Source organism: Myotis yumanensis, unplaced genomic scaffold, assembly GCF_028538775.1.
Source record: "Myotis yumanensis isolate MYYU_CA2020_CCGP unplaced genomic scaffold, mMyoYum1.0.hap1 SCAF_2, whole genome shotgun sequence".
Classification (NCBI taxonomy): Eukaryota; Metazoa; Chordata; class Mammalia; order Chiroptera; family Vespertilionidae; genus Myotis; species Myotis yumanensis.
In genome coordinates this window covers 536,936-557,831 of record NW_027223753.1, presented here as the reverse complement: position 1 = coordinate 557,831, position 20,896 = coordinate 536,936, and the positions used below count along the sequence as shown (strand labels likewise).

The 20,896-nt window shown below is 66.1% G+C and overlaps 2 protein-coding genes and 1 long non-coding RNA gene across 9 annotated transcripts; 1 reads left to right on the top strand and 2 right to left on the bottom strand.

Annotated features, from left to right (window-relative positions):
• Positions 1–408: 408 nt before the first annotated feature.
• On the bottom strand, positions 409–11,843 carry MIB2 (MIB E3 ubiquitin protein ligase 2). Of its 6 annotated transcripts, none has more exons than XM_070403854.1 (22): positions 11,670–11,843; positions 9,895–10,048; positions 7,184–7,256; positions 6,870–6,977; positions 6,297–6,566; positions 6,060–6,231; positions 5,291–5,397; positions 4,999–5,193; positions 4,736–4,878; positions 4,546–4,653; positions 3,523–3,627; positions 3,248–3,410; positions 3,030–3,163; positions 2,791–2,939; positions 2,553–2,709; positions 2,315–2,475; positions 2,091–2,217; positions 1,777–2,010; positions 1,254–1,432; positions 988–1,169; positions 832–897; positions 409–733 (listed from the first exon to the last, which is right to left on the bottom strand). In XM_070403854.1, the coding sequence occupies exons 5-22, from the start codon at positions 6,541–6,543 to the stop codon at positions 495–497; spliced, it is 2,868 nt and encodes a 955-aa protein (XP_070259955.1). In that variant the 5' UTR covers positions 6,544–6,566; positions 6,870–6,977; positions 7,184–7,256; positions 9,895–10,048; positions 11,670–11,843; the 3' UTR covers positions 409–494. The 6 variants fall into 6 exon arrangements, with proteins under 6 accessions (XP_070259955.1, XP_070259956.1, XP_070259953.1 ...); XM_070403855.1 differs by having other exon boundaries at positions 4,546–4,641; XM_070403852.1 differs by having other exon boundaries at positions 3,030–3,410.
• A 698-nt stretch (positions 11,844–12,541) lies between these two features.
• Positions 12,542–17,577, bottom strand: LOC139001586 (uncharacterized). Its single transcript, XR_011470066.1, has 3 exons — positions 17,323–17,577; positions 14,186–14,332; positions 12,542–12,695 (listed from the first exon to the last, which is right to left on the bottom strand). It is a non-coding gene; the product is annotated as an uncharacterized lncRNA (long non-coding RNA).
• Positions 17,578–17,891: 314 nt separating this feature from the next.
• FNDC10 (fibronectin type III domain containing 10) lies at positions 17,892–19,961 on the top strand. Of its 2 annotated transcripts, none has more exons than XM_070403094.1 (2): positions 17,892–19,294; positions 19,503–19,961. In XM_070403094.1, the coding sequence occupies exon 1, from the start codon at positions 17,892–17,894 to the stop codon at positions 18,573–18,575; it is 684 nt and encodes a 227-aa protein (XP_070259195.1). In that variant the 3' UTR covers positions 18,576–19,294; positions 19,503–19,961. The 2 variants fall into 2 exon arrangements, with proteins under 2 accessions (XP_070259195.1, XP_070259194.1); XM_070403093.1 differs by having other exon boundaries at positions 17,892–19,388.
• The last annotated feature ends 935 nt before the right edge of the window (positions 19,962–20,896 follow it).

The following is a 20,896-nucleotide window of genomic DNA, read 5'->3' as shown; positions in this document are numbered from 1 at the left end:
GCAGCGTCCCCTCTGCGTGGCTAAGTGTTTGCCCGGCAAAGCTGCCCTCCCGCCCGCGCCGGCCCCTCCCCCGCCCTGCTCATCCTGGGCCCGAACTCAGCAAGAAGCGGGCCCTGCTGTGGCCCAAGCCCGTCTCCAGGACCCGCCCAGGAGGAAGCGGGGAGGGGCCGGGGGTCGCGGGAGGCGGCCGGGACCCGGAAGGTTTCTCTGCCTGTGGCCGGCGTCTGGGCCCAGGAGCCCTGGGACGGGCAGGACACGTGAGGCGGGACATCTGGCCGAAGCGCCGGCACAGCTGGGCTCGGGCGGAGGGGCCGAGCGGCGGGGGGCGGGACCGCTGGGGTTTCTGTCCTGGAAGAACCGAGACCCGCCCGCACCCCTCTCCCCACAGAGAGGCACCCGGCGGCCGAGTTCGTGAATCTTTTTATAAAACACGGGGCGGGGGGCTCTCGAGGGCGATGGTGGACGTGGCCCCAGAGCAGGAGGGAGGGGCGCGGCTACACGAAGATCTGGATGCGGTCGCGGATGGGCTGGCGGCAGATGGGGCAGGCGCTGAGGGCGGCGCCGCAGGACGCGCAGGCGCCGTGGCCGCACTGGAACACGAGGCGGATGTGGCTGTCGATGCAGATGGGGCAGGTGATGCGCTCCTCCATCTGCCGGTAGCGGCTCTGCAGCTCCTCCACCAGCTGCCGCGGCGGGCCGGGCGCGAGGGCCGCGCTGGCCACCTCCGTGCCGTCTGCGGCGGGATTAGGCGCGGGCCGTGGGGGTTAGAGCGGGATGGTCTGGGGGGGGGAGGGGGGGACCGAGCCTGCTCCTCCCGCCCAGCCGACCCACCTGGCCGCAGCTTCTTGCTGATGAGCACCTGGCACCTGATGCACTTCTTCATCCTGCGCGCGCATTCTGCGGGGGGAGGGCGCCGTTGGGCGGGGCCGCGCCGCCCCCTCCTCAACCCCCCCCCCCCCCCCCCGCGCCCCCGCGGCCCGCACTCACCCTCGCACACGGTGCGGTGCTGACACGGGGAGAACAGCACCAGCAGGGCCAGCTCAGAGCACACCAGGCACTCGGCGGCCTCTGGCCCTGCAGGCACGGCCACGTGCAGGTTGGACGCAGTGCTGGGGGTGCTGAGCACCGGCCTGGGGCCTGGGGCCGCGCCCCCGCCCACCTGCCGCTCCCTGCAGGTGGAGGGGGGGGGCTTGACAGGGCCCAGGCCGCTGGGTGCCGCCCCACCACGCCCACCACGCCCTGCACCGGCTCACCGGAAGCGCTGGGCACAGCCCTGCAGGGCCTTGAGAACGCGGCCCTCCACAGCCAAGTCCAGCGGGGAGCGGCCGCGGTGGTTGGCGTAGCTTACGTCGGCGCCCTCCAGCGCCAGGAAGCAGGCGACCGCGGCGCCCACCGTCAGTTCTGCGCTGGCTGGGAGGCCCGAGGCCTGCAGCTGGGGGCAGACAGAGGCTGAAAAGGCTGGCAGGCCTCAGGGGAGCACCAGCTGCCCAAGCAGGGGCAGAGGGGAGGTGGCAGGGAAAGCCCCTGAGGGACGGGGTGAAGGCTGAGACACCCCCATCCCCTTTCCAGGCTGCTCAGGGGCACAGAATCGCAGGGATGCTGGCCACACTAGGTGATGGGGACAGAAGACACCTCCTGCAAACGGCTGACCTGGGCCCCCCCCCCCCCCCAGGGCCTGGCTCCCAGGAAGCACCCTCAGAGGGAGTGGGCAGTCACTCAGGTCCTGCAGCCAGGCCCACGGCCCACCTCTCCAGCCCTAGCCCCACACCTGCTCACCCTGGACAGCAGCTGCAGAGTCCCCGGGTCCCCCCGGGCTCCGTCGGCCGCCAGGGGCTGCAGCTGGTGCCGCCGCAGGGCCACGTGCAGAGCCGTGTCGCCCTCCTCGTCCTCCGCGTTGACGCTGCAGCCAGCGTCCACGAGCAGCGGCACCAGCCCCACGTGGGCCTGCTGCACGGCCAGGTGCAGCGGGGACTGGAGCTTACGGTTTCGAACATTCACATCACAGCGACCCTGGGTGGAGGGCGCACAGACTCAGCCTGGGGCCCGTGGACCCCGACTCCCACCCCGGGCAGCGGGGGCTCTGTCCTCACCTCTTGGATGAGGATCTGGGCCACCTCCCGGTGGTTGTTGAGGGCGGCCAGGTGCACGGCTGTGAAGCCATCCTCCTTCTTGGCGTCCACCAGCTGCCGCGCCCAGGCCAGGATCCTCCTGACGGCTCTGTGGAGCAGGGAGGTGTCTGGTGGAGGGGGCTCCCAGAGCGGCCCAGCAGCGTGGCGGGCGCCTGCTCCGGGCTGTGTGCCCACCCCAAACTCACAGCGTGTGGCCCTTAAGGGACGCGTGGTGCAACAAGGTGAAGCCCTGGCTGTTAGTGGCGGTGACATCGATGCCCGGCACCTCTGTGAGGACCTCCACGATGCCACTGGCGCCGGCGCCCGCGGAGATGGCGTAGTGCAGGGGCGTGTTGGCCTGGGCGTCCTGTCGGTGGTGGGCCAGTGGTCACTTGGCGGCAGGGCTCCTGACCCCAGGGATCGGACCAGGGGCCCCGCACTCACTGGCAGGTTGACGTCACAGCCCAGCTCAGACAGGGCCCTCACCACCTCCAGGAAGCCCCTCTGCACGGCCACGTGCAGTGCTGTGCTCCGGGTGCCGTTCAGAGCATTGGCCTGGCACCCCGCAGCCAGGAGCAAGCGGGCTGCCTCGGGCTGGTTCCTGAGAGGAGAGGAGGCGGCAGGGTGCTGTGCCCACTGGCAGAACTGCGGGCCCAGCCCCCACCGAGCCGCCAGGCCTCACCCCAAGGCTGCGTAGTGCAGAGCCGTGTTGCCCTCGTCATCGGGCAGGTCCACGCCCGCCCGGGCCTGCAGCAGCAGACGCAGTAGCTCCACCTGGCCCAGGTAGGCAGCCACCTGCAGGGCCGTCCTACCCTGGTTCTTGCTGTCCACCTGCCGGGAGCACTACTGGTCAGTTCCTGGCCCCTACTCCCCATCCTGGGGTGGGCCAAGCCTGGGATGAGGGTGGGTCTAGGAGCCTGCCTGCTCGGGGTGTCTCCGCAGCAGGTCCAGAGCCCGGGCCACGCTGCCCAGGGCCACCTCCACCACCAGCCGCCCAGGGTGCTCCAGGTCGCTCTTCTGGGCTCGAAGCTTGTCCAGGACGATGCTCAGGGAGCCTGCAAGGAAGGGGGAGGGGGAGAGGTTAGGCAGGGGCCAGGGTAGCACCCCCCACACACAGGCGGCCGCTGCTGGGTCCGCACTTTTGTTCTCCCGGGCGCGCTCAGCCACGTCCAGGTTGGCGTCCTCTTCAGGCCGATAGGCCAGCAGGCAAGAGGGGCTGAAGGTCCACAGCTGACCGCCGACCGCCACACGCAGGTTCCCGTCTCCGAAAACCTTCACCACCTTCCCGACTTGGCCCAGGGCCTGAGGAGAGTGGGGGGTCACAGGCCGGTCTCCCCGGGGGTGAGGGAAGACAGGGAGGAGGGAAGGGGAGGGCGGGCGGGGAAGGGGGGAGGGTAGGGATGGGGGGTCTCACAGGCGCCATGTCATCTGTCCACTCGCCGTGCCCGGCCTGCAGCCGCTTCACCGTGTCCAGGTCGTCCATGACCCGCACCACGTCGCCCACCCAGAAGGAGTTGTGCTGAGTGAGAGAGAGGCCGGTGAGGGGCCCTGACCATGTGGCTGCCCAGGGTCGTGGAGCAGGAGGCACCCCCACCAAGCTCCACAGGATAGGCCGGCCTGAACTTGACCCTAACCCCTGACCAGAAACACAACCAAAGGGTCTGGCTGGACAAGGCCACTGGTGACCAGGGCAGCCCTGGGTAGCTCAGTCCCTGTGCCCCAGGGGTGACAGCTGAACAGGCAGCAGCGGATCCAGACCAGACAGAAACCAGCTCTCAGCAGGTGGGACACCCAGGACAGGCCTGTCCTGCACAGATGGGGAGCAGGCAGCATGGCCATGGCCAGAGCAGAAGGCGTGGGGTGTGGCCCCAGCATGACCAGGGGCAGGGCCAGAACAGCAGGGAGACGGACCAGGGCCATTCCCCACCCACAACCCCCCCGCCCCCGCCCGTTGTCCCCTCACCTGCATGTGACTCGCTCTAAACTGGCTCATGACCCCACACACCCTCCCTGGAGGCCCTTCAGGTCCTGAGCTGGTGACAGCACGTCCCCCTCCTTGGCACCCACTCCTTCCCAGGGCCCCCATCTGTGGACGTGCCCCTCCCAGCTGGGAAGTCCTGCTTCGAGGTCCCCCTTCCCAGCCCGCCGTGGGCCAAGCACCACCCTCTGTCCTGCGGGCCTTCCCGTCCCGTCACCATCCCACACGCTCCCCACATGGCACCCACGGGGCACGTGAGAAAGCAAAGCGACCACGTGGCCTCCTGCCCGTGGAGCTGTGGTGGCTTCCTCGGGCTCTGCCCAGCTGCCAACGCCGCACCTCGCCCTCCTCCGTCCTTTCACACCTGGACCCCCTAAGCCCTCTCCTCCTCCTCAGGGATGAGCAGGTCCACGGAGGGGTGTGGAGGGAATGGACAGGGCTCGCCCGCCCCCCATGCACCTTGGTGAGAGCCCCCGGGTGGAAGGTCCAGCGGGTCTCATGGCTGAACTGCACGCGCACGTCCCCGCGGTCCGTGATGCGGTGCACGGTGCCCGTCTGTCCAAGGAACTGTGGCGGTCGTGGAGGCTGTGGCTCGGGGTCCAGGGAAGGGGGAGGGGAGGGCACAGGGCTAACGGGCGGGGCAGCTCACCTCCGCCATCCTGGGGTTCCACCCGCCATGGCCTTCCTGCATCTCCCTCAGGACGTCTGTGTCCAGCAGACACGTGACCTTGTCCCCGGGCTGGAAGGGCTGGCCGTCAGCACTCACCCGGCGCTGCAGCTCTGCGGGCTTGCCTGGAGGCAGGCGCAGGCCCAGCTCAGGCGGCACCCCACACCCTGGGCCCACCCCCAGAGACCCCAGCCCAGCCCAGCCCACACAGATTCAGCCAGGCCGGCCGGCCGGGCGGCCCTTACCCAGCCTCGGGAGGTGGTCCTTGTAGTAGAAGCCGCCGGCCGCCTCGCCCACACACTTGAGGTCCACCTTGCCCTTGTGCCCTACACGGTACACGTTGGTGGTGCCATCGGCCCACGTGACGCTGGCCACGCTCCGGCCCGTCTCCACGTCCCAGCCACGGATGTCCACCACTCGGCCTGGCTTCCCGTCCCCTCCTGGAGACAGTGCCCCACCGGCCGGCTAAGCCCGTGCCATGAGGCACAGCCACAGCCAGTCCCGCCCAGCCCCCGCCTCCCGCCTGGACCCACTCACCGTCCTGTGAGCCCCACTCCCAGTCGGGGCCCCGCACCACCTTGGCCCCCTGGAAGATGCCCCTCAGCGGGGTCCTTGGGAGGCCCTGGCGGGGACTCAGTGTGACCCTGCAAGAGAGTGTGACCTGGGCCATGCACGGCGGCGGTGACGGCACCGGCCTCCGCCCTGCCCAGCCTCGCCCCCGCGCCCAGGGCCCAGGACGGCTGGCCCAGCAGCTCTGGGCCCTCCACACTCGGCCTGGAGCCTGCTGACCATGTTCCTCCAGGGGCCTCCCCGATGCACCCAGGCCCCCCTAAGGGCCCGGTCCAGGGAGGGCCAGCACGGGCAATGGAGGAAGGGAATGCAGGTGCCCAGACAGCTGACCCTGCGCTGCCTCTGGCCACATGTGGGCGTGTGAGTGTCAAGGACACAGGGAACAGGGAGGGTCTCTCTGGGTGCCCCCAACCCAGCAACCTTGTCCCCAGCGTAATCTTGCCCCCCCCCCCCCCCCCCCGGCAAAGAGGAGCCGCGCCTGGCTCTGGGGGTGGCACCAGGACCATGGCACCACCTGCTCAGTGGACATGGTCGCCTTCCCCAGCGGACGGAGGCCAAAGTGACCATGACTCGGCCACTCTTCAGGGAAATGGCCCAGGAAGGCCTGCCTTGCCCCTGGGGAAGTGAGCAGAGGCAGCTCCGGTCCTGCGGGCCGAGGGCTGTCAGTGTCGGAGGCGCTGGCCAGGGTCTCCTGCACCGCATCAGCCCAGTAGCAGGCGGCAGGGGCGGGACTCACGGGCGGGAGTGGGCCGTCTCGTAGCGCTCGAAGGCGTGCGCCAGGTCGTGCTTGTTGTTGAGGTAGCACTGCGTGCACAGGTCGTAGTCCGCGCAGACGCGGCACTTCCAGCGCATGCCCCGCAGCCCGTGCTTCTTGCAGCAGTCACAGATGATGTTGGGGTGCCGCACGCCTGGGGGCGGGGCAGGGTCAGGGGGGGTGGGCGCGCCCCGCCCCCCGCCCGCCCCGCGCACGCACCGATCTGGGCGTTGTCATAGAGCAGCAGGTCGTGCGCGCCCTGGTAGCCCGCGCGGTAGTTGGTGCGGGTGCCGTGGTCCCACTGCACGACCACAGTGCGGTCGGGGGTCGAGGGGCTGCCATGGCGGCCGAGCTCCACCACCGTGCCTACGCCGCCCTCGCCGCCGTCCTGCTGGCCCCACTTCCAGTCCACGCCCCGCACCACGCGCATGCCCACCTGCACGCCCGCCTGGGGGTCTGGGTCCATGGTGGGCGGCGCTGCTCTGGGACCTGCAGGCAGAGGGCACCCTCAGGCCACAGTGGGGCGGGCAGGGAAAGCGGGCAGGCACCCAGCGAGAGGGAGGGGTGCGGGGAGAAGAGTGGTGGACATGCGGGTTGGGGACCGCAGGAGGCCCGTAGCCCACGGAGGGGTGGGGGCAGCGGGGAAAGCAGCCTAACGGTGGGGTGGCACGTCCTGGGGGTGCATGGGCCCCTTGAAGGGTCCCTCCAGCTGCCCTGAGACTCGCCCTGTGGTGACTCGGGTGGGGGGCATTCCCAGGAGAGGACGTGGACCCCTGGGACCAGGGGACAAACCTGGCAGGGGCGGTCCCCTCAGCACGCGGCCACTAGGAGGCCCAGTGCTGGGTGTTCACCAACGAGTGGACTTGGCTCCAGGCAGCAGTGGAAGGTCAGACAGCAAGGCTGACGGAGCAAACAGACGGTGCAGTGATTAACGGGTGGATGGTGGGTACCCGCCACGGCCCCATTTACAGAAAGGCCACCAACAGGACAAGCAAATGCAGGAGCTGGAGTCGGCGGGGGGTGGGGGGGAGGCAGAAGTGGCCCTGGGGGCCCCAGGGCCAGGGAGGCGCTACCCCTGACCTGCAAGTACATACGTGCCTGCTCACCTGGAACGCTGGGCTCGCTGTGACCTGTGCCCCACTAAACGCTCCTCTAAAGGCTCTTGCGCAACATGAAGGCCTGGAAGACAGTTGAGAGAAGCCTGGGGACTTGCAGGAGAGGCTGAGGGACCCCTGGGAGGTGAGGCAGCCACCACTCCGTTCCAGGGAGTGTGCCTGTGGGGTGCACAGGACCTCACGTGGGGTCAGGGCTCTGCAGGGGGAAGGTGTGGTGGGCACCAGGGCAGGGCTGGCTGCAGCCGAGGTGCAGTCGGGCAGCTGCACAGCACTGGGCACTGAGGCCAGTCCAGGGAGGAAGGCCACACCTCCCTTCCCCCGGCCCTGCTCCCGGGCCTGGCCCTGCGGCACCCCCAGCCCGACACTCGGCCCCCCAGGCCTGGCCAGCTCAGGGAACACCTGCCCGGCTGAGGCCGCCGACGGGCAGTGAGGAGAGGCAGTGGCCAGGCTTCCCCAGCAGCAGGGGCCACCCTCTGCCCCACCCACTCTGAGACCTGATCCAGCACAGGGTGGGCAGGGTCCTTGGTCCGTGCGCAGCCTGAGGTCCAAGCGCAGAACCTTCGTAGTCTCAGGGGTACGAGCGAGCGGCTCAGCCAGCTTGGTCTGCAAATCCCCTTCCTCGCGGGCAGGGTCCCTGTGGGGGCTCCTTCCTCCCCCGCCGGGACCTCCGGGGCTTCCACAAACAGGTGGACGTTTTGAAAACTTTGAAAATGAGGAACCTCTCTGACTGACAACTAATCAGGAGCCTTTCCCCAGAAATGCCACTCCCTGCTGGTTTGCCCGGAGGCTCGCCTCCTGGGCCACACCCCCTGCTGCCGCCTGTCCTGCCCTCCCCTGTGATCTCCACAAAGATGAACGCCCAGGCCCGAGGCCGCTGCGGGCTCCAGCCAGGAGCACAGCCCCAGGCCACGGCGGCCAAAGGGCCTGCATCAAGAGTGACCCCGTGAGAACCTCCGACTGGGACTGGCGCCAGCACCGGGCAAGGGGGAGGGTCCTGGGCTGCCACCTGGGCAGTCGGGCATGCAGGCCACCCACGTGTGGCCTCGGGCCTCCACCAGCAGCTGCCGCTTGCTCTGACTCAGGCTGAGCAGCACCCGCCCGGGGGTGGCCCTCACACACCCTCCCCGCCCGATGCACCTGCTGAGCTGCAGTTGGACAGGGCGGCCTCCTTCCACAGCGACAGACAAGGGTGGACGCCTGGGCCCAGCTGACATCCCTGCTGGCAGGGGCTTCCCCACAGCAGAGCCCAGAAACTGGCCCCACACCGAGAGAAAGAACTCAGGCAGCCTAACTGGTGTGGCTCAGTGGATAGAGCGTCCGCCTGAGGACTGAAGGGTCTCGGATTCGATTCTGGTCAGGGCACAGGCCGGGGTTGTGGGCTCAATCCCCAGTAGGGGGCGTGCAGGAGGCAGCCGATCCATGATTCTCATCACTGATATTTCTCTCTCTCCTTTCCTCTCTGAAATCAGTAACAATTTATTTATTTTTTTAAAAAAGAACTCAGGCAGGAAAGGACCCCAGTGCCATTAGCCACTGCTGTGGCCAGACAGGGTGGCACGCCCTGTGGGCTCGGCCCCAGCCTGCGGGCCGCCACCACACCTGCCTGTCTGCTGGCCTCCGGGTCCCCTGGCATGTGCTGCAGAACCATCTCCAACAAGCCACGGGGCAGGGGCACCCCGAGCAGAGCCCTGCCCTCAAGGGTGGGCACAGAATGGAGAGTGGGTGGGGGGCCTGGCAGGACCTGTGAAATCAGGGCCAGGCCTCACTCGGCTGGCGAATGGCTGCCTGTGGGCTGCGGGGTAGGGTTTCCAGGGCGCCTCCGGCCAGTGCCTGATGTCTTCACACCCGGTATTTTTAGCTCAGCAGACAGTTCTCCAGCCCCGGCCAGGAAACCACCCCCCTCCCAGGGCTGACCCTCTCGGGAGCCCACATGCGACACCCCCAGGTCGGGGCACTAGCCATAGGTCTCCCCACCCCTCACCTCTCTTGCCCAGACCAACACCCCTTGAGGACAGTGGAGAACAGAGGAGGGTCCCGTTCTGGGGCCCCCGTGGCCTGAGAGCCTTCCTGTCACCGCCCCTCCACACCCTACCCTGGGGTTTTGGGGTCTTGGGGTCTGCCCTCCGCTTCAGCGTGGCATCACCTGGAGCCTGAGCAGGGTTTCCAGCAACGCCTGTCCACTGCCCCCTCCCCCACACCTGCCACAGCGATGGGGCGCCCGGCCCCCCGGCCCCCCGGCCCCCCGGCCTCAGAAGCACCTCAGCACAGCACCCGAGGCCCCTCGTGAGGCGAGCCGGGTGCTCTCCAGGCCTCTCCACCACGTTGCTCCACCCACATCCCTGCCTGGCCTTTATCACCGTCCTCCCTGGAGCCTAGCACATGGCCACTTGGACTCCACATGACACCGGGTCCTGCGGTCAGAGTTCACCCCCCACCTCGGGAGGCCCCACCAGGGTGCGTGCGGAGGGTCGGGAGCAGGTAGGGGCCAGGAAGGGGGCCCCATTCCAGTGGGGACTTCACCCAGAGTCACTGCTTTTTCTTCCTTTACCAGAAACACTGTGCTCTGCCAGCTGCCCCGGAGGCCACAGGCCGGGCACCCAAACCCACCCAGAGGCTGTCGCTGCGAATGCCGGCGACGACTCCCAGGTGCCAGGGCGTCAGGACTTGTGTGACGGACGTGCTGCAGCAAAACCGGAACTCACCTCAGAACACACACCAGCCTCGCGCCAGCGAACCGGACATTTCGCTTCCAGTTCCTGGGTCTCAAACGTGCTGGGCCACCAAGATGTCCTACTGGGAACCGGGAGCGATCGCCAACAGACCACAGCCACCCCAACCAGCAGCCAGCCAGCCAGTCTGCAGAAAAATGGATGAAAAGGTGGTTTCAGCCCCACCGGCGTGCCTCAGGGGCTGAGCGTCCACCTGTGAACCAGGAGGTGGCGGTTCGATTCCCGGTCGGGACACAGGCCCGGGTTGCGGGCTCGGTCCCCAGTGGGGAGCGAGGAGGAGGCAGCCGATCCGTGATTCTCTCTCATCATGGATGTTTCTGTCTCCGTCTCCCTCTCCCTTTGTCTCTGAAATAAATATATACATATTTAAAGGCGGTTTCACGTTTGCAGCATTTATCGCAACCAAACAAGTGGCCTGGGTCTGCTCTGTCCGCTGCCAGCCTGCGGGGGGGCAAAGCTCTTTACAAACCGGCCGCCGGGACGTGTACAAGTGAGGTGATCCCCTGTTTGTGAGCCTTCTATTGGGAAAAACGTAAGAGCTGTGGAGACTAAATCACATTTAAAAATAAAAAAAAAGTCATCACATTTGCCCAGGAGTTGGGTGGACAGAGGCAGCCACTCCTCTCCCTGCACCCCTAGCCCTGCTGCGGCTGCTGCTGCTGCTGCTGCTGCTGGAATCAAGGCGGGTGTGGATGATCAACAGGCGCCTGTCAGGGGGCAGCCGGGGCTGAGAGTGGACAGGCTGCGGGGGGTGGGGCGAGGGGGGAGCCCAGACCGACCCGGTGTGAGACCTGCCAGGGGGTGGCCCAAAGGAAGGGCAGGGTGGTCGCCGCCAGGTGGAAGCCTGCAGACGAGGCTCACGCCCCGCCACTGCACCAGGCGGCTGGGATGGCGATATTCAGGCCACAGAGGAATGGCCCGGGGGCCCGCCGCCCGGCAGGCCCGGGTTTGCCAGGCTCCGCACGCGTCGGCGGCCCGGTCCCCGGTCCCCGGTCCCCGGCCCCCGGCCCCCTGGCGCCCGCCGGGAGTCTGTCTGGCACCTTCGCCTGTTTCTTCAATTGGCTCTGGACGCGGGATCATCTATCAGCACCGCCTCCCCGGCCCCTCCCCAACACACACTCACTGCAAGCAGCGCCCTGACATGGCACCCGCAGACCGGCTCCGGCTCCAAAGGGCGGGCGCCAAGCCTGGCCGGCCACGCGCCAGCCGGTCGGGAACGCACCTGCCCGGCCGGCCAGGCCCCCGCCGCCCGCCGCCCGCCTGCCGGGCTGCAGCCGGATGCGCGGAGACCCGGGCGCCTGCACGGAGCTCAGCGCCAGCCCCGACCCGGCGGCGGCGGCGGGAGGGCGCAGCGAGCACCCGGCGGGCGGGGCGGGCTGTCTGCTCCGGGCTGCGCGCTGTCCACCTGCCGCGCCCGGTCCTCCTGTCCGGCTGCGCTCCCTGCGGTCCGGGGCCGCCGGGAGCGGAGCCGGGGGGCGGGCAGCCCCGGCCCCGCAGACGTCAGGCCCCGCACTGCGCCCTGGCCGCCGGCGCCCGCCCGCGGGGGGCAGCGGGGACACCGAGCCGGGCGGGCTGGACAGGACAGGACGGGGCCGGCGCCCACCCCGAGGCGGACCCCGCCTCGCCCTCCCGGGGCCGCCCCGCCCCCTGTCATTCCATCTCCTTCCTCGGGAAGTCGCCCAGGCCCCGGGCGGCGGACTGACCCCGGCCCCGGCCGCGGGGCCACCACCGCCGACCCCTCCACTTGCCCGGAAGTTTGCGTCCCGCGGCGGGAGCTCGGGGACCTGAGGAGCCGGAGTCTGTCAGCCGCCGGCCAGCCCGAGGCCCCTCAGCTCCTCAGCACCGGCCCGCCGGGCCACCCCGTCACCGCGCCCGCGCCCACCGGCCGCGGCAGCCGAAGCCCCCAGCGCTCGGGCTCCTGGGGCCGCCGCAGGGCCTGCCGGGAGTTGTAGTCCACAGCCCGCGGGCGCCGGGAGCGGGGGCGGGCCTGAACCACAACTCCCAGGAGGCCCCGCGGCGGTGCTGACGCTCCGGCCGCTGGGGGAGCTGCGGGCGAGCGGACGGGGGTGATAGAAGGACCCCAGGTCCCGCAACGATGGGAAGAGGCCTGCTTCCCCGGGAAGAGCTGGGGCTCCAGCTTGGCTCTGCACCGCCGCGGACGCTGGGCGCGTTCGCGTTGGACAGCGTGGGATGCACGTCAGAGGACTGCGGTGGCCTCAGGGACTGTCGGCACGCCGGGGACAGGGGCCGAGCGGCGTGCGCCCGAACGGGAAAGGGTCGGGGTCACCAGGGCCGAGCACCCGCGGGGACGGAACTGGGCACCAGGGGACCAAAGCCCGAGTATCCAATCCGGGCAGCGCGCGAACCTGGGGTCAAGCTCTTCCACCCAGGGGCGGGGGCTGAACCGGAAATGCGTCACGGATGGGCGGGTCGCCCTCGCCCGACTCTACGTGGCGCTCTAGGGTTCGGAGACGCGTTCCGTTGCCGGGGAGACGGAGGCTGCGGATGCCTGGGAGTCTGTGGGCAGCATCTTTGACCACCCCGGCCCTTGGGACGCTGAGATGAGGCGTGGTCACGGCAACTCTTGTAAAATGAAAGTAATGCCAGTGCAGGGCTTTAATTCACGCAGAACGGAGGACATCGTAAAAGTCACTGTCTCGTGTGCTCCGCAGAGGCAAATCCTTTCAACTCTTGTAGCTTATCCTGCGACAGGAACCTCCATGTTTCTAAACCAGAAGCTGCTAATCCTTTATGTGTTCAGACATTTCTGTGGACTTCCAGATAGAGTCAGTGAGAACTTTATCTCCAAACAATCCCGCCCACCCCCACCCCCACCCCCGCCATGGCCACGTGACCTCCCTACCCATTGATTACATCACCTGTCCGGTGCTGGCTGCTCTGCTACCTGTTATTGCATACAACCCTGCCTCCGTTCTTACACAGTAATTTCTTTTTCTTTTGAGTTAATACCTGGTCTTTTTTCTTTTTTTGCCTTAGTGTTTTCCTTATGCCTAGAATTTTACTAACTCATACCTAATTTTTCCCCAAAGCTCTAACATCTTTGCCACATGCCTATTGATAACATTTTCCAAAGGCTCAGACACATTCTATTTATTTCCTGGAGACCTCTCTCCAGAGCGCCCCCCCCCCCCTCCAGTCCTCCAGACTGATTGCTTCCGAGCCCATGCATAGCTGTCATCTTGTGCTTTCTCTAGTCATCCTGCTGACTCTGCCTTTCCCCTGTGCTGGAGTCCGTTTCCTGGAATCTGTGCTGACCCCCTCCTTTGTCTGCTCTCTCGTTTTACTGAAGTCAGCCCTCTAGTAGCTTCCTGGGAAGGGTCCATATCTGAAGTGTGTTTACTCTCACTCTGATAGTTTGGCAGGGTATAGAATTCTAGGTTGGAAATACTTTTCCTTCAAGGTATTTGAAGTCATAGGTTTTTTGTTTGTTTTTTCCTTCAGCTGCCAGGGCGGCAGTTGAAAACTCCAAAGCCTTACTAATTCCTAAGGATTGTATGGGATATATTCTCTGAGAAAGCGTTTAGGATCTTATCCTCAGTGTTGCCAAGTGTCACAATACACCTCGATGTGGACCTTTCTACCCATGGATCTACACACACAGTTGTCTTTTTCATCCCAGAGGCTCATGTCCATCTACTTGGGAGTTTGTTTGTTTGTGGGGGGTTTTTAGGTATATTTTTTCTTGATTTCAAAGAGTAAGGGAGAGGGATGGAAACATCAATGATGAGAGAGAATCATTGATCGGCTGCCTCCTGCCTGTCCCCCACTGAGGATTGAGCCCGCAACCCGGGCATGTGCCCTGACCGGGAATTGAACCATGACCTCCTGGTTCATAGGTCGACACTCAATCACTGAGCCATGCCAGCTGGGCTCCTTAATTCATTTTTGTTAAAAAAAAAAAATTGTTATTGATTTGTGAGAGAAAAACATCAATTTGTTATTACATTTAGTTATGCATTTGTTGATTGATTCTAGTATGTGTCCTGACCAGAGGCGGACCCCACAACCTTGGAGTATTGGGATGACGCTCTAACCCACTGAGCTACCCCGCCAGAGCCTACAAATTTGTTTCAGTTAAATTGTAGGACACTGGTCAGTGTCTGCTGAGACCTGGAGAGTTGCTGGATGGTTTGGAAACACACATCGGGCGCTCATTTCTTCCCTTTCTGAGTTCATGTTTACTCTCCCTGATTCCTTTCCACACACACACACACAATGTTCTTCATACGTGCATTTTTCTCACTTTAATTATAGAGTCTTCAAAGCCTTTCTCCTGCTCTCTGCGTTGGCTCTCCCATCCCGGTTCCTTCTCTCCATTTGCTCTGGTCTGTCCACTTCCAGGTGGAAGCTTTCCTGAAACGTCTGGCGAGCCTTCTTTCCCTGTTGCAATCTGAGAGCGAGACGCTGTGTTAGGGAGGATCAAGCCCCATGGACAGTGTCAGAAAACCTCCCAATAAAAGTGTCTGACAGAGGCTGGGTCTTCTCTCAGGTAGAGGTGGTCCAGGGCTAGTTCCTCCACAGGGGACTCCGGAAGGAGGAATTGGGAGGTGCATCTACCACTGACATCCCATCGGCCAGAACTTGGCGCACACACAGCTGCAAGGGAAGCTGGCATGTGTAGTTTTTCAGGCGACCTACCCCGGCAAGCTAGTGGTGAAATCACTAAGAAAGAAACGAAGAATGGATATTGGGGACAATGGCAGTCTCTGCCCTTAACAGCTGGGTGGGCGCCCTGCTCACCTGGGCAGGGCTCAGCATCCCTAGGCGGCGGCGGTGGCATGGGCGACCTGGTGAATGTTTCCTCTGGGTCTCCCTTTTCCCTCCCAGGGTGCCCGTCTGCCAGGCTTCCTTCTGGAACCAGAGTCGGGAAGGGAGCCTGCCTGCCCCAACCCACAGAGTTCCAGTTTACCTCCCTCGTCTCAGTCTATTCCGTCTGTAATCCTCTCAAGTTCAATGAACAGCATCACCATGCAGTGCTTGCTAAGTACCGGGCACGTGTGTTTTCACAGGCAATCCTTACTCAGCCCGACCAGCCAGGCGGTATTGTCGACCCCGACTACAGATAAGGACCCCGAGAAGGGGGGCTGAGACGTGCGCACCCAGAGCCCTGCGGCTGGGCAGCGGTGTGGGAAAGGACCCCTCCCCCCAACACACACACACACACACACACACACACACTCCCCAGGGTCAAAGGCCAGGGCCTGGACACATGGCCGCGTTCCCCAAGGGAGGGGTGAGTTCAGACTGCCAGCCAGACCTCTCTGTTCAGGATGGAGTCTCACCTGCCTTTCTCTGGGACCCAAACTTAGGTGCAGAATAAACAGATAAATAAATGAAACAAACTTGCTTGAGTACTGGGGCCCAGAGGGCATTTGCTCTTGGGCCTCCAGACTGGGAAGACCTCCTACACACCTGAACCCCAAATCCAGGAAGGACAGAGCCCAAAGCCAGGAATCTTTGTCTGGCTGAACCGTCACAGGCAACGCCAGAGGCCAGAAACTGGGACTCTTTGCAACTTGCAAAAGGCTGAGGCAACACCGATTGATAAGAAAGAGAAGATGGCCCTAGCCAGTGTGGCTCAGTGGATAGAGCGTCGGCCTGCGGACTGAAGGGTCCCAGGTTCGATTCCGGTCAGGGGCATGTGCCTTGGTTGTGGGCACATCCCCAGTGCGGGTGTGCAGGAGGCAGCTGATCGATGTTTCTCTCTCATCGATGTTTCTAACTCTCTATCCCTCTCCCTTCCTCTCTGTAAAAAAATCAATAAAATATATTTTTTTTAAAAAGGGGGGGGAGGAATAAAGCAAGAGAGAAGACGATGCAGGGGCACGAAGAGGACAGAAAACGTTGTAAAATGGAGAGTTCTTGCTACACTTTCAAAGGCAAGACCCCTCGGGGCATTCCTGAGAGGGACGAGGAACCGAGGGGAACGGTACTCCACGCGGCCGGCAGGTGGCGGTCGCCGCCCGCCCGCAGCTGCGCGCCCCCGGAGGCGACCTGAACGCCCAGGATGCTGATCCCGGCGACCCAGACGGGCGCCCCCCCCCCCACACACACTTTGTGCGTTTGCAGAAAGCGTCTGTTCCAGGGCAGTGCTTGCCACAAAGTTTGTGATCTCAAATCGCGGGAAGAAAGTGCGTCCGCCCCCAGGGTGCTGCCGCATGACTTCCACGGGCATCTCTAAAGCATGGAGAGCATGGGGCTCCCACCCCCGAACCCCCTTCTCACTCCCCCCCCCCCCCCCCCCCCCCCCCGCGCACTGTCACCTGCCCTGCTCTGCCCACAGCGCCCTCCCCTCAGGCAGAGCACCTGCAGTTGTCTCAGGCTCCCACTGCAGCCGATGTGAGCAAGCTGGCCCACGCTCCGTGGGGTTCCAGATGGGGTTAGGAGGATCCCCAGATCACCATCACTTTCTGCTTCCCTGGGGGAGCTCCTGAGTCCCCCACAAAGCTAAGGCAGGGCTCCAAGCCCAGGGCCCTCTCTGCTTGAGGAGAAAGGAGGAGCCAGGGGCAGGGCTGGGGAGGGCCTCCCTCTCCAAGCCTTCACCCCCAAGCTGGGTGCTGAGGCCTGGAGGCCCTGTTCAGGGTCCCAGCAAGCTGCAGAGGCCTGGTTTTGGGGTCAGGGCCCTCCAGGCTAGGTCAGGAGGTGTGCTGGGCGGAGCCGGGAGGGGCGGTGCGTCTGACCCTTGGCTTCAGGTTCTGAGGCCTTGAGGTCTGGTGCTGACCTGGACTTTTTGGAAAATGACCAGGAACTAGTGAGGCTGGGGGCGGGGTGGGGTGCTCCATGGATGAGTGGGTGCTCCACGGCTGTCCCGAGCTGGGGACCAGTAACTCAGCACTGCAGCCACCGAGTGTCTCCTCTCCCTCCCCTGGGTGAGAGCGGCGCCCAGGAGCCCAGGGTCCCCAGTCCTTCTCACCTCCCTGCCCAGGACAGAGAGCAGCAGCCCAGGCCAGACACGCTCTCCCTGAATTGAGTGCTGCTTTGTCCACTCGGGCCAGGCCCTGTGCCCTCGGCCCTGGAGGGCTGTCTGGAGCACGAGGAGGTCGAGGCAGGGGTGGGATTGAGCGGCTGGAGCCTCGGGCTTCCCCTGAAGACAAGCGTGGGAGAAGGTGGGCTTGCGGGTGGGGGTCATCCCGTGTCCAGCCCTGACCCCCTTCCGGGGCCACCGAGAGGGCTACCCCGGGGATCAATCAGAAGAGAGGGTGCTCCGCCTGTAGCTGTCTCTCTCCTGCGCAGAGTGAAAAAGTTTTCACCAAAGGAAGCCTGATCGATCGATCGCGCCCTTCCCGGTCGGCGCCATCCAGCTCTAAAGGGGAACAGCCTCGGGAGCGAAGGAAAGCTTCCGTCCTCGCCTCCTCCGCCACAACAGGCCGGGACCCTTACCTTGGGTCCCCACGCGAGTCTGAGATGGGGCAGCGTGACCCGGGGTCCTGCGCGCTCCGGGCCGCGGCCTCCGCTCCCAGTCGCGGAGCTGCCCTCGCGGCCACGACCCCGGACCACAGCCCGCGGGAAAGCCTGAGGGAGCCGGGCAGGGACAGGGGCGGGGGCGGGGGCGCGGGCCGAAGTGCGCTCACGCGGCGAGAAGCGGAGGGACCGTGGACTTGCGCGGAGCCTGCCACGCGCGCAAGGCCGGGACTGGGAGTCTTGAGAACGCAGTGGCCGCCCCCAGCGCTCACGCCCACCTCCCTCGCGTGCTCTCCCTCGAGATCCACCCTCCAGGGGCCGACAGGCCACGGCCCGGCGAGGGTTAAGGGGGGCGGGGCGTAGGGCGGCCCCGCCTCCGCCGCCGCGCCGGGTCCGAGCGCGCACGGGGCGCAGGAGCGGGTCGGAGCGGGCGGCGGCGGAGGGCGCGGCGCGCGGGGCGAGCGCGGGGAGCGGCGGCGGCGCGGCCCGCGTGACCCTCCGCCCGCGCCCGTGAGCCCGCGTCCCGCTGCGCCAGGCCCCGCGGCAGGATGCGCGCCCCGCCGCTGCCGCTGCTGCTGCTGCTGCTGGCCGCCTGCGGGCCGCCGCCCTGCGCCGCGGCCGCCCCGACGCCCCCAGGCTGGGAGCCGGCGGCCGACGCGCCCTGGTGCCCCTACAAGGTGCTGCCCGAGGACGCCGAGGCGGGCGCCGGGCGCCTGTGCTTCCGCAGCCCCGTGCGCGGCTTCCGCTGCCAGGAGCCCGGCTGCGCGGTGCACACCGCGGCCGGCCACTCGCTGCGCGCCAGCGTCCTGCGCAACCGCAGCGTGTTGGTGCAGTGGCGCCTGCCGCCGGCCCGGGCGCGCCGCGTGCGCGCCTTCATGCTCGACTGCTCGTGGCGCGGCGCCTACACGCGCTTCCCCTGCGAGCGCGTGCTGCTCGGCGCCTCCTGCCGGGACTACCTGCTGCCCGACGTGCACGAGGGCGTGCGCTACCACCTGTGCCTGCAGCCGCTGCCGCTGCACGCCGAGCACGCCGCCGCCGAGGCCTTCGGGCCCGCGGAGTGCGTGGAGTTCGTCGCGGAGCCGGCCGGCATGCGGGACATCGTGGTGGCCATGACGGCGGTGGGCGGCTCCATCTGCGTCATGCTCGTGGTCATCTGCCTGCTCGTGGCCTACATCACGGAGAACCTCATGCACCCGGCCTTCGGGCGCCCGGGCCTGCGCAGGCAGCCGTGAGCCGGAGGCGGCCGCGGGCGCTCAGTCTACCGACCAGTGCGTGCGTGCGAGGCCTCAGCCCGCCCTGCCCTCCGTTCCTGCTCCCTCCCTAGGCTGTCCGCGCAGGGCCCGCTGGAGATGGAGAGGGCGCAGGCCTGCGCCAGGACCTTGGAGTCATCCCACCACTTCGCCAGCCAGCTGTCCGCTTCCCAGAATCCAGTTCGAGACTGGCCCTTGGGCCTGTGGAGGGGTGCGGGCCGCAACCAGGGCCCTTCCCCTTCTCCAGAGGCCTTTGTAGGGACTGTCAGGACATGGAGCGCCTTGTAGCCAGAGCCATTGGCACCCCCGGTCGTCGCCTGCACCTCCAGCCTGTGCCAAGTTGGAAAACCCAAGCCGTCTTCATTGCTTGGTTCCTGTGCGCTTTGCTGCTCCAGGCCCCCTTGGACCTTGTCCTTCCTCCACCCCACCCCGTGGGCTTAGGTTAGCCTTGTGCCTTAGTCTCCCCGGCCCAGTGTGGGAGCCAGCCACCCCTTCCCGTGCAGTCCAAGTGGATCTGTGGTCCCCAGATTGGCGGGCTGGGCTGTGTGCGCTATGGGCCAGAGTCCCCGTGGGTCCCCCCCTTCAAGCTGTGCAGGAGCCTCGTAAACAGTGCTCCACGGTGTGTCCCTGCGGGGGTGTCTGCCCAGCTGGGAGCCAGGATGCGGTTCAGCAGGTGGGGCCTGGCCTCCAGCTGCTCAGGGGTGAGTTCCTCTGACCTTGGGGGGAAGCTGGCAGTTCTCCAGGCGGGGAGCCCCCCTTTTCGTTTTGCAGTGCTGCCTCTGATGACTTCCTGTGGTAAGTGGGGGCAGATGGCTGGGAAGAAGGGGCCTGGTCTGAAGGGGCAGCATTGGGTCCAGAAGGCAGACTAGGTGCCACCCTTGCCCAGCTGGACCTTGCACTGTGGTCTAGATCCCAAGCCGCCACCACAGCATGACCGACAGGACGCCCCACCTCCTTCTGCGCTGGGGCTGGGAGCCCAGGATCGGCAAGGGATGCTGCTGCCCACACACCCGCTGTGACCGGAAGGCTGGCCGGGCCCCTCTCCAGGCAGACCCGCGCGCCCTCGCTGAGGCTTCTCCCTGCGCTGACCACCTGGCAGTGCCCGGCGCCAGGAGGGGTGCGGCGTGCCTGCCCTCCGTGTGAGCCCCTGACTGTGACCACCTGGATCTGGCACTTCTGGAGTCACTGTGGCTGACCCTTCTCACCCTTGCCCTCGCCCCAGCGGCTACCAGCAACCCCAGGCGCTGGCTGGTGCCCCCACAGTGCCCGCTCCCTACCTCTGCCTTCGCTCTGCCCGCCCCTGGTGTGCTGCTGGTCAGGTGTGAGCCTGGTGCCAGCGTCTAAACGTCCATCGTCCTTAGACTCAAACCACTGCCTTGTGTGCTTATTTGGGAGGTGGGGGGAGGGGTGGGGGGAGCTGGGCCCCTGTCTTCCCAGCTCCTGGAGCGGCACCAGCAGCCCAGTGGCTGGCCCTGGAGCCTTTGCCTGGTCAGGTCCGGCCAGCCCCAGGCTGGGTGCCCAGGCCCTGCCCTTGAAGCAGAGACAGGCAGGCTGTGCACCCTCAGACGGGAAAACATCTGGCCCTGCAGTGCGGGGTGTGGGGCCGGGGGGCAGCACCTGCTGCAGGGAGAAGTGGCCAGGCTCAGTGAGCACTGGAGCTGACAGGCAGCTATTGGGAGCTCTAGGAAGGGCCCCTCCCTACCTGCCCCCCATGCAGTGCTAGAGCTGGGCGGGGGACAGAGGGTAACCGTGGGGCTCCTGTGTGACATGCACTAGCTCCCCACCCACCCTCACTCTGGGCCCTCCCCCACCTCGTCCGTCCTTGAGATCCTGGAGCTGCTGTGACCCTGAGGAGCAAAATCCAGCCAGGAAGGGGGGGGGGGGGGGCAGGCTCTGGAGTGACTCATCCGCTGGGGGAGGAGGAGGGGTGCAGCCATGTGTCTGGGGGGGGGGCGGGCAGGGTTCCACTTCCAGCAGCCAGATGGCGAGCCTGGCTCAGGCCACCTGTGAAGGGCACTCAAGTGTCATTGTCTTTAGGGGGCAGGGGGAGCCCCCTCAGTCCCTGTCAGGCTCCCTGGCGTCCATCCTTTAGTTCCGGGTGCTGGGGCCACGGGGTTCCCTGCTGTCTGCCCTCCTTCCCCTCCTGGCCCTCCACCTGACTTGGGCCCTGGTTATGGGCTCAAGCCCACCCACTAGAACCACAGACCTGTCCAGCCGCCAATGGGGAGGCTGGTCACCCTGACCCGCAGCCTTTTCCAGAGGTGGGAGTGCAGGGCTCTGTTCCAGGGGCTCGTGGAGGCTGG